The sequence below is a fragment of the Candoia aspera genome, chromosome 3 (assembly GCF_035149785.1).
Source record: "Candoia aspera isolate rCanAsp1 chromosome 3, rCanAsp1.hap2, whole genome shotgun sequence".
NCBI lineage: Eukaryota > Metazoa > Chordata > Lepidosauria > Squamata > Boidae > Candoia > Candoia aspera.
The window spans coordinates 115,710,161-115,723,313 of NC_086155.1; the positions used below are offsets into that span (position 1 = coordinate 115,710,161).

A 13,153-nucleotide genomic window follows, 5' to 3' on the forward strand; every position below is an offset into this window, starting at 1 on the left:
TTAGGAACAAGGCCAAGAGAAGTAATCTACTTTCTGGGAACTGAGAAACACAAGGGCACTTTAAGCCTAGCATCTGGTAGTCAGTTTGGAGACACCTAGGCCTTCTGAGGCAGGTTATCAGATTGGTGCGAGGTTCAAATTGGCCCCAAAATATCTGTTTAAAGTAGTATTTAATGTTTATTAAGAACTCTACTTACTGTAGGTTCCCACCAGTGATGTCAGGGCCCATATTATGGAACAAACTGTTGCTGGCATTTAAGCAAATCTTCTCTTTCTTACAGCTTAGGAGAGGACTCAGTTATATTTTACCCAGGTCTCTGAATATGCATCTTGAGTATCTGTGAAAACACTCCATATATCTTCCGCTTGGTGGAACACAGGCGACAGTACGTAGTCGCTAGATTAGAGATTCTAGTCTGCATAGAATAGCGTGAGCGTGCATGGACTGAAACTGGGCTTTGCTTGGAGAAGGATGGTGCATGGTATTGGTGTAAACCAGTTTTCTTTGCTTTTTCTTATTCCTTGTCTCATGCCTTCAATCTGTTTGGCTTACTGTTTCATCTTCCTTTTCTGCATTCTACATAAAGTTCTTGATCTTGAAAAGAAACAGTGTGAGGGCTGTACATGTACGTACTTTGTATTTTACTGCTGCCATCTTTTTGGTGTTCTTCTAAACAAATAACAAAAGTTCTTATTTTAAAATATAACTGAAACTAAATTAGATGGGCAGTTGGCCTGATCCAGCAGAACTCTTTCTGTGTGATTAAATTATTATTAAAAAAGGGTATACATTTTACTGGAATGCTATGTGAAATGTTTGTGACATCTTATTTATTTTAAAATTTTGGATGTCAAAGCACAGTTTTCCCAGGGAGCTTAACATAATAAAATCATGAGTGTTTAGAAAACACTTAAACTAAAGCAAAACTTACAGAACAGATTATATAAGCAATAAAAGCATAATCAGCAGACAAACTCATTTTATAGTAAAAAACATGAGAAAACATATTACATATTTTAACTTCTAGTACCAAGGAATGGAATAACAGAAAATAGTCTAAGCAAAAATATTTTGTTATTTGTATAAAAGAATGTATTTACATTGAGAAGGATTAAAGGATGCTGAAGATTATCTACAGTAAATGAAATTGATGTATGTAATTTTATCCAGTGTTACAAATCTGAGAATATGTTGGGTGGCGATTATGGTCTAGAAGGAAATCCGAAGTTTCGTTTAGAACCTGTGAGAGTGTGTGTTCTAATCCTGCCTTAGGCATGAAAGTCAGCTGGGTGATTTTGGGCTAGTCATTCTCTCTCAGCCCTAGGAAGAAGGTACTGACAAGTTACATCTGAAAACTGCTGCCAAGAACACTGTATGGCCTTGTTCCTGTAGTCATTAGGAGTCAGAATTGTTGCAAAGGACCATAACAATCCCCATAGGGTAAACTGCCCTGAGAAACCGTCTGAGTCTGGAGATTTCTTATTTTTCTTCTTTTTGGACACCACCCACCTATTTCTATTTCAATGAAAGACTCATCCAGACTTGTTGCCTATGTGTGCATGGCTGAGGAAAGGACTTTTGAATTCCCAAAGCATGGAGGAAAACTGAAATGATTATGCTTCATAAACCAGGAAAATATGCACTATCTTATAGCCCAATCTCATAATTAAATAGAGACTATGGTTTATACAAAATTAATAGCTAACTAAGTAAAATAGTAGATTTCCTAAAATACATATTTTTAGTCCAAATGTACATCATTAAGCATTATTTATTGTTTAAGACCAAATCATCCCTTCTAAAAACTTGTTATTTAAGTATATATAAAGTAGGGTTGTACATTGCTTCAGATGTGTAAGGGAAAAGCTGCTTCAGAGCACGAAGTTGCTCACATTGCACCTTTTAGCAACTCCTTAAAGCAGCAGAGGTTTTTCCTGGGATTACACAGCAAGATCCTGGGAAAAGATGCAGCTGCTGTAAAGAGTTGGTGACAGGTGCTGTGCTTCTGCCACTCCACACTCCAAATGAGATTTTTACTTTGGATCTGGAACTTTGCACAGCTTTGATTTAGCTGAATGGTCACTCCTTGAAAAGTTATTAGAAATATATAAATATGGCCCTATTATTCTATGCACAACTCAGTATTAATGACTTAAACTAAGGTGAAATAACAAGAAGAAGAGGCACAAAGCAGGGATATCCCTTCTCACTATCATTATTTCTATTAATAACCAACCTTTGGTGCTAATTAGTGAAATTAGTGGTATTAATGGAGTAGAATATATTCTAAATCTCTTTGTAAACAAAATTATCTTAATATCTAATACTGTACAGGAGCTAGTTCTGAAAAAGCTTTGTATTACTATCAGGATTAATTTTAAGGTATCAGAGTTCCTATGCATTTATATGTTCAGTAATAAATAGGAGTCTCACATGTTGGTCGAAGACTGCAATAAAGGTTTACCTACCTAAACAAAGAGAGCCAGTTTGGTGTAGTGGTTAAGGCACTGGACTAGAAACTGGAAGCCCGTGAGTTCTAGTCGCACCTTAGGCACAAAGCCAGCCAGATGACCTGGGGCCAGTCACGCTCTCTCAGCCCTAGGAAGGTGGCAATGGCAAACCACTTCTGAAAAACCTTGCCTAGAAAACTGCAGGGACTTGTCCAGGCAGTCTCTGAGAATCGGACACGATTGAATGGATTAAAAAAAAAAATGTTTTTGTATATTTATCTTGACATTTATGGAACAGACAACTTTTAAATTAAAATCATTAGAGAAACACAGTAGGGTTTTTTTTAATTTTATGCAGGTGGATATGATTTTATCTCCTTCTCAGGATTCCAAATACAAGATATCCAATTCCTAATTTCAGAAAAATTGGGGGAAATGAAAAATGAAATGTAATGAACCAATATATACTTTCTGAAGCTGTTGTAAAGGAAAATATATGTAGAGCATATTTAGCACATCACTTGGACTCAAGACTGGGAAGCCTAAAACTGAAGTGTGGGCTTGGACACAGATGATCAATTACTGGTTTAAGAAGCACAGCTTTGTTTCCATTAGCTCTGGAAAATAAATACTCATCAAGCTGGAAAATATCTGCTAAATATCATATGGGCTTTCTGTCGTATTTATTTTACTTCTTGGGTATGAACAGGCAAAACAGGATTTTCTTTGAAGGCTAAATAACTGTAATATGGAATATTAGAAAGAAGTACATGGGTCTGAAAGAATAGGAAAGTGGGGGCTGCAAAATTTCCTTGGAAATGTGCATTATTTTTGAAATACACTTACCTTTTCCAGATTTGAGGGGGGGGGGGGAAAGGCTAGGCATGTTTTCTAATCTACACTTCTGTACGTTAGATATTCTAAAACCCCTTTAGCTGAACCCACTTGGCCATGCTTATCTGGAAATTGAAACAATACAGTATTTCCTACTGTTCTTTTCATCAGGATCATTGTAAGAGTTATAGTTTGCTCCTCTCATGCTAATATCCTGACAGAATGGGTGAGTTTTATGTTAGGCTTCTTCTTTCAGATACAAAACATTCAAACTGCTGCATGGTAGCTAAATACAGCATAGCTGCAGTGGAAACATTACCAAGTATTGCTTTATTGATGTACGTGTTTTTTGTAATTTTTACCGATCCTTGACTGTAAATAAAGACAGTCATTTAGTTTGTGTGTGTTTGTGTGTGGGGTGTGTGGGGTGAAAAGACTATACCAGTCTTTTCAATTTTAACTTTTTAATACAAAGTTAAAATTGAAAAGACTGGTATAGTTGGATCATATGTATTTATTAATGCTAAACATTAAGCCCATAATCTAAAAGTAAGTGTTAAACATTAAATTTGTTATTAGACTGTATTCAATAAGCAGCTTAGAGAATCTGCTAATGAAAAGGAAATAACCCTTACACATTTCAACTTGCCATTTACATGTGCCTTTGTCACTCAAAACTCTCTGTATGTATTATAAAAAAAGGAATTTTATACCCTCTTTTAAACAAGAAAGCGTAGGGCCAATCAATTCTGAATCATTGTAGCTCTCCCAAGGATGAAGGAAATAATAATAATAATAATACCACCTATCATTATCACTATCATTATCATCTTCCAGGTCAACAGTGATCAGTTTTATTCTAAAGATGTTTTTAACATTTGGCAGCATAGTGGTTGGAGCAAATATAGAAGCAAACATATAAGCTATTCAGTCATCTGAAGGCTTCAGGGGTGGAAACCAATGAAGCTGTACAATCTTCCACTGGCGTTGCAGGAATGTAGAAAAACTTCTCTTTATCATCAGATACTGTTGGGTAGGATATCGGGCAATTTGCTAAAATACTGATTAATAGCTTTCATAGGCCATGCCCATATCCCTAATTTTGGAGGAATATGAACCTTCTTTTTTCTAACTCAGAAAAATCACAGAAAGAGAATGATACTAAGCATTACATCAATATGTGTCTGTGATAATCAATGCTCTTTCAGTGTAAATCTAAGAAACTTCACCATAAAAAGGTAAGGCTTATCAATTATATAAAAAAGGACAATGAACCCCTCAGTTTGTAGCTGCTAATCTTCCAATGAGGCTAATCTTCCAATGAGCCTAATACTTCACTTGCTGCACTGGGTACCATTTGGCTTCCTCAGGTGCAATTCAAGGAGCTGGTTATCACCTGCAAAACCCTTCCTGGCATAGTCCTGGTTATTTGAGGGACTACTTGTCTCTAGTTGTTTCTGCCAGTCTGGTGCAATCAGGCAGAGTGGGGGTGCTCCAGGTCCCATCACTTAAACAAGTGTTGGCTTGTGGGGCCCAGAAAGTGTGTCTTCTCTGTTGCTGCTCCTACCCTCTGGAATGATATCCCTCAGAGATCTAGATGATTCCCATCCTGATGATATTCAGGAAGCTACTAAAGACCTGGTTATTCTCCCAGGCTCTGGGACAGTGTGAAGGTTGAGCCCCTGTTGGATGGATTATCTTTAGTTATGTGTTGTTTCTGGGCCATTCATGGTTTGTGTGTGTGTGTGTTTTCTATTTTTTTACTTTAATTGTAAGCTGCCCAGAATTGCTGGGGGTTGGGTGGCCTATAAATAGTATAAACAAACAAACAAATAAAATATTCCAAATGTTCTGAAACTTTAACAGAGCATAAATATGATCAGCAAGTTGGGTTTCAGACATTATCAGACCTGAAGGATCTTGATATTCTTTTGTCTCTGTGTTACAGATAAATTTCCACAATCTTATAATCCTCTTTTCAGCTCTATCCAGTTTAATATTCATATTAGTAGTAGCAGTTTAAAGTGAAACCATGATAGTTTCCTCCCTATTCAATGAGGACAGACAGAATACTGCATCCTTAGTGATGCCATAGACATTGCTATTGGGATGGGGATGATGACAACTGAGCTTTTTCTTTTCCTTGCTGGCATTTGGCTCAGTGGGCAATAAACCTGCTCAAATATCCAAATTAGAAAACAATTACTTGTGTCTAGCTCCAGTAGTAATTAAGCAGGAGAATCCTGCTGCAGGAAGTGCTGAAGCCAGTCCCAGCCACTACATCATTATCTTGACCAGAAATCCTTGAAAAGAAAGCATGTTGATTGGGCATGAAGACACTTCTCAAAGTGGCTTAGCTTTGAGGGCATTTATTACCCTGCAGTGAAAAGATAATTAATCTAGGGAGACTTTATTTAGATGTGATTTTTTATAAAAACTAAAACTGGTTTCAATTGTGTAGGAATTGAAATAAAGTAGAATTCCATAAAATTACCTTTCTTCATTGTTACCTATCCTATGGAAATTTGATGTGCTATGTATTATAGAGGACATCCTTGCATTTTCCCTCACAGAATAAGAATCTTGTTCCTGTGTATGAATTCTAGTACTACCCAGTGATTCCAGACTAGCCTGCATATGATTCTTGAGTGACTTGGAGGTTCTCCATTGCTCTTGTATTTGTACAAAGCTCTACACAAAAGGATGGGACATGTGGAATTGGTATTCCACTGAAATGAATGCAGGAATCATTGTGCAGGGGAAAGCTTTGTGTGTGCATCAGAATTTATTTGCATGGAATCAATGGGCCAGACCATGTGAGTTGATACTAATTCAGCATTTAATATAATCACCATTTGACTTGCAATGCTTATACTGAATCTGTCTAAGCATGGGCAGAAATGTTACTGGAAGCTGAGTAGCAATATTGTTTATTTATATGGAAATCACTTGAAATTAGAATAAAAATGTAAAAGCAACAAGGAGCACATAGAAAAATATAAGTATGTAAAAGATATATACGTATGGAATAAATACAAATGAAAAAGAGAACCATTTACCCACCACAGAAGTGCATAATTAATTAATAACTTCAAGTACTTTCAAATGTATGACAATTATTTAGCATCAGAAACTGTGCATACTATGAAGGGTCATACATTTTTCCAGACGTACAGGAAACAGGGTATGAAATGGATACAGTTTCTGTACTGTGTATTGTACATTATGTAATCCCTTATAGAGAATGCTATTTGATATAATTAGGTACAATCTGCATAGTCCCTTCCCTTGCTTTTAATGTGACACTTGTATACTAAAGCACTAATGAGTCCACAAGTGTTAGATCCATCTGGGGAGAAGGAAGGAAGAAACAAGGATGACAAAGGCAATGTGCTGATTTCTGGGGTAATTCTCCGAATTGCTCAGCCCAGTTAGCATAACAAACTTGGGCTTGATTGTCCATTGGGATCAAGGAAACCACTTTTATCCTTTGGAGCTGCATGGTGATTGGTGGGCAGAGTTTGTGTCTGCCTGCCTACCAGTGATTAGTTCAAGATCTATGGGTGGTCTTGAAATAAAGTTATTAAAACAAAAGCCAGATATGCAGATTTATAATACCAGTTCTCAGATTGGACATGGCCTGAATTAAGAAAAGAATTCTGTAGGTTGCCCTTAATACATGTTTGAAAATATACTGAGTTGTTTTCACATGCATACAGATACTCACCCACCCATTTTCCTGTAAAGACCTGAGAAACAGTTGGATGTTGAGGGAAGTTGCTGAGAGAAGTCTGTTAGACATTTCAGCTACCCTGCACAGAACTATAGGGTACATTGTTCAAAATTTTCCTGCAAGAAAATCAGGAATTATTATTAAACCGATCAGATGCAGATATGCACCTCTCTGACCTTGTTTGGGGTGAGAAATTGAGTAGGTCTGGACCTGTTTTGTATTTCGAAAGGAGTCCATCAGGGAATTTCTCAGCTGTAGGCTAGGTTGGAAAGGTACAGAAACATCCCAGAAGTCAGCAGTTGCAAACCACTTCCATATTGTTATCAAAGATTCGGTTATTTTTTTCTGCTGGCCTTTGGTCATAATAAAGTTTTTAAATCTTTAATCATATTGTTATCAAGAAAACAATATAGACTTTCCAATGCATTCACCAAGAGCTGAACTCAATTGAAGGGTGTCTTTCCTCTTTAGTATTATTGTAAACATAGTAGGTAGATGTGCCTTAACCCTTTTAATAGAATGAAATGAGGATCATGTTCAAAATGGTCTCTTCTCAATGGAATTACTTCTGTTTTCTTAGGCTGTCTACATGTTCTATGCTTTGGCTATTATCTGTGATGATTTCTTCGTTCCTTCGTTGGAAAAAATTTGTGAAGTAAGTATCTGCTGAAAACAGTCTTCCATATTTATTGAAATGTATACATTATCATGTTTTACATTTAATCATATTTAATTTATATTTTTGATCATTTTATATTTTTCATATCTTTGGTATAGCTTTCCTGAACATCTGTATGGTTATGCCATTTCCTACTCTGTACTTCTATCAGTGAGAAAGATACAAAGACCAGTCTTGACCATTAGTGCTTCCCAAGAAGTGTTATTGGTGGTGGTTTATCGTGTCTGAACATGGAGGTCAAGGCTAATAGACATGGAGAAATTTTCTCCATTTTGAATGTGTCTAATTCCTTTTAAATGTCCTCTAGCATATTGAATTTTAGGGCTGTGCAGTGCTTCAGATTCAATTCTGAAAGTAGTTCTGTAGCACCTGAAGAATGAATGTAGCACCTGCCAGTAACTCATTAAAACACCCACATCTGGTGCCAGGAGCACATGTCTGATATGGAAAAAGACACAGCTGGTTCAATGAGTGACCAGCAGGTGCTGCCTTTGCATTTCTGCCTGCTGCAAGAGAACTTTTCAGAATTGAATCTGAAGCATTGCAGAACTCCAGTGAACATGTAGAAGGGAATTCCGTAAGTGCATGAAGTGCGCATTTCCCTATTCTAAGTTTTCTAAATGAAAAAGCCACAAATTTCATAGAAAGGTTTTCCAATTTCCATACCATTTTATTCTGGTACTTTTTCCCAACTGACATGTATTTCTGAAATGGAGTTACTAAAGTGGTACTGTACAGGGTATTCCAAACTCGGTTGTGCCATTAAATGTATGTTAAAGTACCAGTAGTTCCATATCTGTTCCTCTCCATGCACTTTCCAAATAATTCCCAGCAGGAAATTAGCCTTTTCAAAAGCTGTTACACACATTATACAAGGATTGTGATTGGGTTGTCTATAAAGCCTGACATTAGAAAGTGTTTATAAAAATATGAGCTATATCCAACAGTATAACTCTGCTGGGGACTTTTTAACTGGGTGATATGTTTATTTGCCTTGGTCTGTCTCAAACTGTTTAAGAGTCCCATGGGGAAGATTTTCATTTCTCTTATAATTTTATTTGCCTTTTTCTTGAGGTCTAACACTTACAGTACTCCAATGTTTTAAACTTATTCCAAGGTTTAAACAACCCTTTTATTTTATTCCTAGCCTAACACCACCCCTACCCCGATACCACTTTTTAAAAATGATTTGCCGCCAGGTTTTGGTGATACAGTCAAGGGCTCCAAGGATTTTTTTAAAAAGTATTTTGCAGGGCCCATGACTATAAGTTGTTCATTGCTGCTTAAAGGAAATAAAGTCTCATCCAGAATGCATATACAGGATTATTGTTTTAAGGAAAAGCGTATTACAAATTTTATAAATAGATACAATATTGGACACTTGTACAAACCTGATAAAGCTTTCTGTATCTGCCTCCTCCCAAACCTAAAAATTCCTAAAGACAACTTTACTAGTCTAAAACATATGCAAAGTTGAAACTTGTAGGATCTGCCATTTAGTAGGGCAAAGCAAATACAGAATAATAATATTTAGGAAACAGATAAGTGATAACCAAGCCAAACATGCCACTTCTCACATCAGTGGTACAGCTAGCCTAGGGGTAAATGTGTACTCAGTCATCAGTCTAGATCTATGATACTGAGGTTATTGGAATAGCATATGAATGAGGGAAATGGCTCAGCCAGTTCTGGAGTTCAGCCCTTGACAAGCCATACAACACACCCTTACTCAGACAGGTACTAGATGCCCTTTGCTTCTCATTTAATATTTGATAGTTGCTTACTTTTATCAAGATGTTCTAATTACAATTCAAATGTGTTTTTCGTTATCATTTTTGTTATGGTTACCTGCCTTGAGAAACATTAAAACAGGATAGAAAGTCGTATCACTCAATCAATGAATTTTCCCCTCCCTCCACAGCGCTTGCACCTCAGTGAAGATGTGGCAGGGGCAACATTCATGGCAGCTGGCAGCTCTGCTCCAGAGCTGTTTACATCTGTGATAGGTAACTAAGCCTCTCGCTGTCATTTGTGAAACTAAGCATCACTATTTATAGCCGTGTTCCTGCTTTGCCAAAGTATGCATGTCTCTGGAACTACCCAATGCTGATGGAGGAGCAAACCTTTGTGCCAGAAATACTGATAGGATGATTTAGGGGAGGTCTTTTTGTCCTATAGACAAGCAGTGGGGTCTTGCCACAATGCCAACAGCATTCAGCATCTCTGAAAATGCATGGTTTTTAGCAGAAGACTGTTAACTCAGGAAGAGACTATATTTGGAACAACCCCCAAAATGCCCAGACTGTGCTTTCAATTGCCAGTTCTGCTGTTAGGTTCATTCAAGAAGGATGAGAAGAAGGGTGCATTACTCAACTGATGATTACTTCCTTACGTGAAGTTTGAAATGTGGTGAGAAGTCAGCTCATGAAAGTGGTCAGGTAGTAACGGGGCACATGTCTTGCATTCATTACATTCCTGGCATCTCTGGATGGGATGCTGAGAGAGATGAACAGAATTGACTTAGACTGCTATTCTTTTTTCTTTTCTTGGAGGTAAGTGAACTGCATTGAAAGGGCAGCTGAATGGGAACAGCATAATTACGTTTAATAGGCGTCATCTGAATATGTAACAGATGGGAAGGCCAGATTGTTTGGTTGCTACTAAGCAAGAATACGGAGAAAATATTCCAATAGAAGAGAATATATGTAGCTCAGGTTTGAACGGAGAAAATATTGTAATGTCCACCACCAGCAGTGTTCTGAAAGAGGGCACTCTGCAGCTCTTAGAGGCCTTACATTCCAGCCTGTGATTTTGGGAAGGACGGATCAGGTGAGGGGAACTCAGCTCTTCTGGTCTTTCTCACGGTAGATTTGACTGGTTGTCTTCAGTGTGGTCCCGAAGAGAGAGAAGCCAGAGCAGCAGGCAATGCCGCTAGATGCCTTTATGGAATGTTTGCACAGGACTCCTTGCCAAATCTCCTGCCATGCAGGAAGCAGCACACTTGGGGCAGGGGTCGTCGCTGTAGGGAAATATGCAGTTAGAACAACCTGTTCAGCATTCTTAGGTCTATACCAAAAATTCCGGTCCGTGTCAATCAAATGTGGACTTTAAAAAATGCAAGACTTTTCTCCTGCAATCTTTGTATCATGTTTTGTATGGAGAAAATGAAATACTTTCTGAGCAATTGTTTATGCAGGTTGCCCTGAATATATTTCAGGTGCCACCCAAACTTGAAATGCCCTTTACAAATTACTGTATTCAAGAGGAAGACATGATAGGCTGGAAATGGTGAAAGTCACATTTTTAAGAGCTTTTTTGCGACAACAGCTAGAATGGCTGGGAGCAGGACTTACTCTCCCTAACTTTGCTTCCTCCATCTGCTTAAATAATGCAGATGGCAGTCTATTCTGCTATCTCACTTTGAGACACATGCTGGTTAGGGCTGTATGGGTTTTTAATAAATGTTGAGAAATCTTTGCATAAATGTGGTTGTCCTTCACTTGATTTATCATGCAGAAATCATGTCTGGCTGCACTTTTAATTCCACATATGTTCTCTGCTTTAATCAAAGATTAAAGATTGTATAATGGTTTTTCTGCATTTCAGCTCTGCACAGTTCTAATTCATGGTAGGAAATCCTGCCTGTCTTTGGATAACACATTGAAATTATCTCCCATCCCCCAGGTGTGTTTATCACAAAAGGAGATGTAGGTGTTGGGACCATTGTTGGCTCTGCAGTATTCAACATCCTCTGCATAATTGGGGTTTGTGGCCTATTTGCAGGGCAGGTAAGGTAATTAATTTAATTCAAAAACATTTCTAAAACTTCTTTTAACCTGAACAGAATGAGAAAGATATGTCTAGAAATCACTTGTCTCTGCTCTCTCTGTTGCCAGAACCACTATCTAAATATCACTTTAGGAAGGTGGAAAATGCTTCACATATAGGTATTATTTTTTCCCATATTTCAAGGAACTCAGCTGGTTCCTGGGTTTCCTACATAGTAGAACCTTTTAGCAGAGTTTAAGGATTTGATTTTCACAATTATTTGAAAGTGAAACTTAAACTGTACCACACATACTTCTGGAACAATATTATTTACCATTGCTAAGGGCACATTTGGAGATGGCAAACTACTTCCACATTGCTGCCATGAAAACTATATGGATATATCCATGTAGTTATAAGGAGGAAGTTATCTGTAAGGGGATGGGTAATCTTTTGTTCAGCCACAAGTTTGCTTATCTTTGGATCAATATATGTTAATAATATAAGTAAACAACCTTTTTCCTATGCATTGCCAGAATTGTTCTTCATGTTGAGAGAGATGAAAAGGATCTTCCATAAAATGGACTTTTGGATCTCATGGAATAGGGTTCTAGAGGAAAAAAATATACTTATTTTATAAATTAAATAATGGCTTGCAGGACTTCCTAGAAATTTTTGCCCTTGGGGATATATCAGTTATCACTGTCCGCAGATTATTGTGAACTGTTCTGGCATTTTATTTGGTTTAAATTTGCTCAGTAGGATATGTTATTATGTACTCTCATACATTCTAGGGCAGTGAAAATGTTCAGTGCTACAAGAGTTAGCCTATAACAGAAACTTTACTGAATTCCATTCAACTTCTTTTCCAGTAGATACCTATAGGAATGGTGGCAGGTTTCTTTTGAGTAAGAGAACACTAGAAACTTTTTTCTAATGAATCAATGTAATGAGAGCCTTTAAAGCATCACCTTAAGAAATGCCAGTTCCTTGGACTCTTTTGGCAAGATGGCTCCTTCTTGAAGGTCAGCTTCAAAAAGATCCATGCTACGAGAGATCTGGATGGCCCCAACACTGTTGACCATAAGGTACTAAAGACCTGGTTTCCCTCAGGCGTCTGGGTAGGATGTTAGGTAAACTCTGTTGATTGCTCTGTCTGCTGCTTTTCTACTATTGATTTGCAAGATGGAAGAATCTATTTGGACTTCTGGCACATGGTATATTGACCCTTGTTGTAATTCTTTTTTATTTATTTGGGGTTGTTGCTGTTTTGGGATTTTAATGCACTGTCAGCCACCCAGAGTGGCAGTAGCAGGATGGGTGGCCATATAAATAGCTTAATAAATAAATATACAAATATATAATCATGGCTTCTATCCTGCAGTCCAAAATGAGTCTTTGCCATAGTGAAAGGTCCTTCTTTAAGTACTTGAATCCCAAACTGTTTAGCACATTAGGGATAATTTCCAGTTTCTTGGATTGTGTTTGGAAGCAAATTCTATTCATCTATAGAAGTTAAAATTCTGACAATCACATTTTCAATTGACTTTGAGACTAGTCCCATATATAATGTATTATAGTAATTTGGTCAGGAGATTAGTGGAGCATGAAGCATTATGCCATATTTAGTGGCTATTACAGCACTATCTGTCTAGTCAATGATTAATCCAGGGAAGGGAATTAAATTC

General features: G+C 37.4%; 1 protein-coding gene across 1 annotated transcript in view; it reads left to right on the top strand.

Moving 5' to 3' along the window:
• Nucleotides 1-7,604: 7,604 nt before the first annotated feature.
• The window catches only part of SLC24A3 (solute carrier family 24 member 3), a 48,277-nt gene continuing 42,728 nt past the window's right edge, over nucleotides 7,605-13,153 (top strand). The window contains exons 1-3 of the mRNA XM_063298691.1: nucleotides 7,605-7,673; nucleotides 9,619-9,703; nucleotides 11,382-11,485. Coding sequence (XP_063154761.1) covers nucleotides 7,608-7,673; nucleotides 9,619-9,703; nucleotides 11,382-11,485 — 255 coding nt within the window. The 5' untranslated portion in view covers nucleotides 7,605-7,607. The remainder of the gene's footprint in view (nucleotides 7,674-9,618; nucleotides 9,704-11,381; nucleotides 11,486-13,153) is intronic.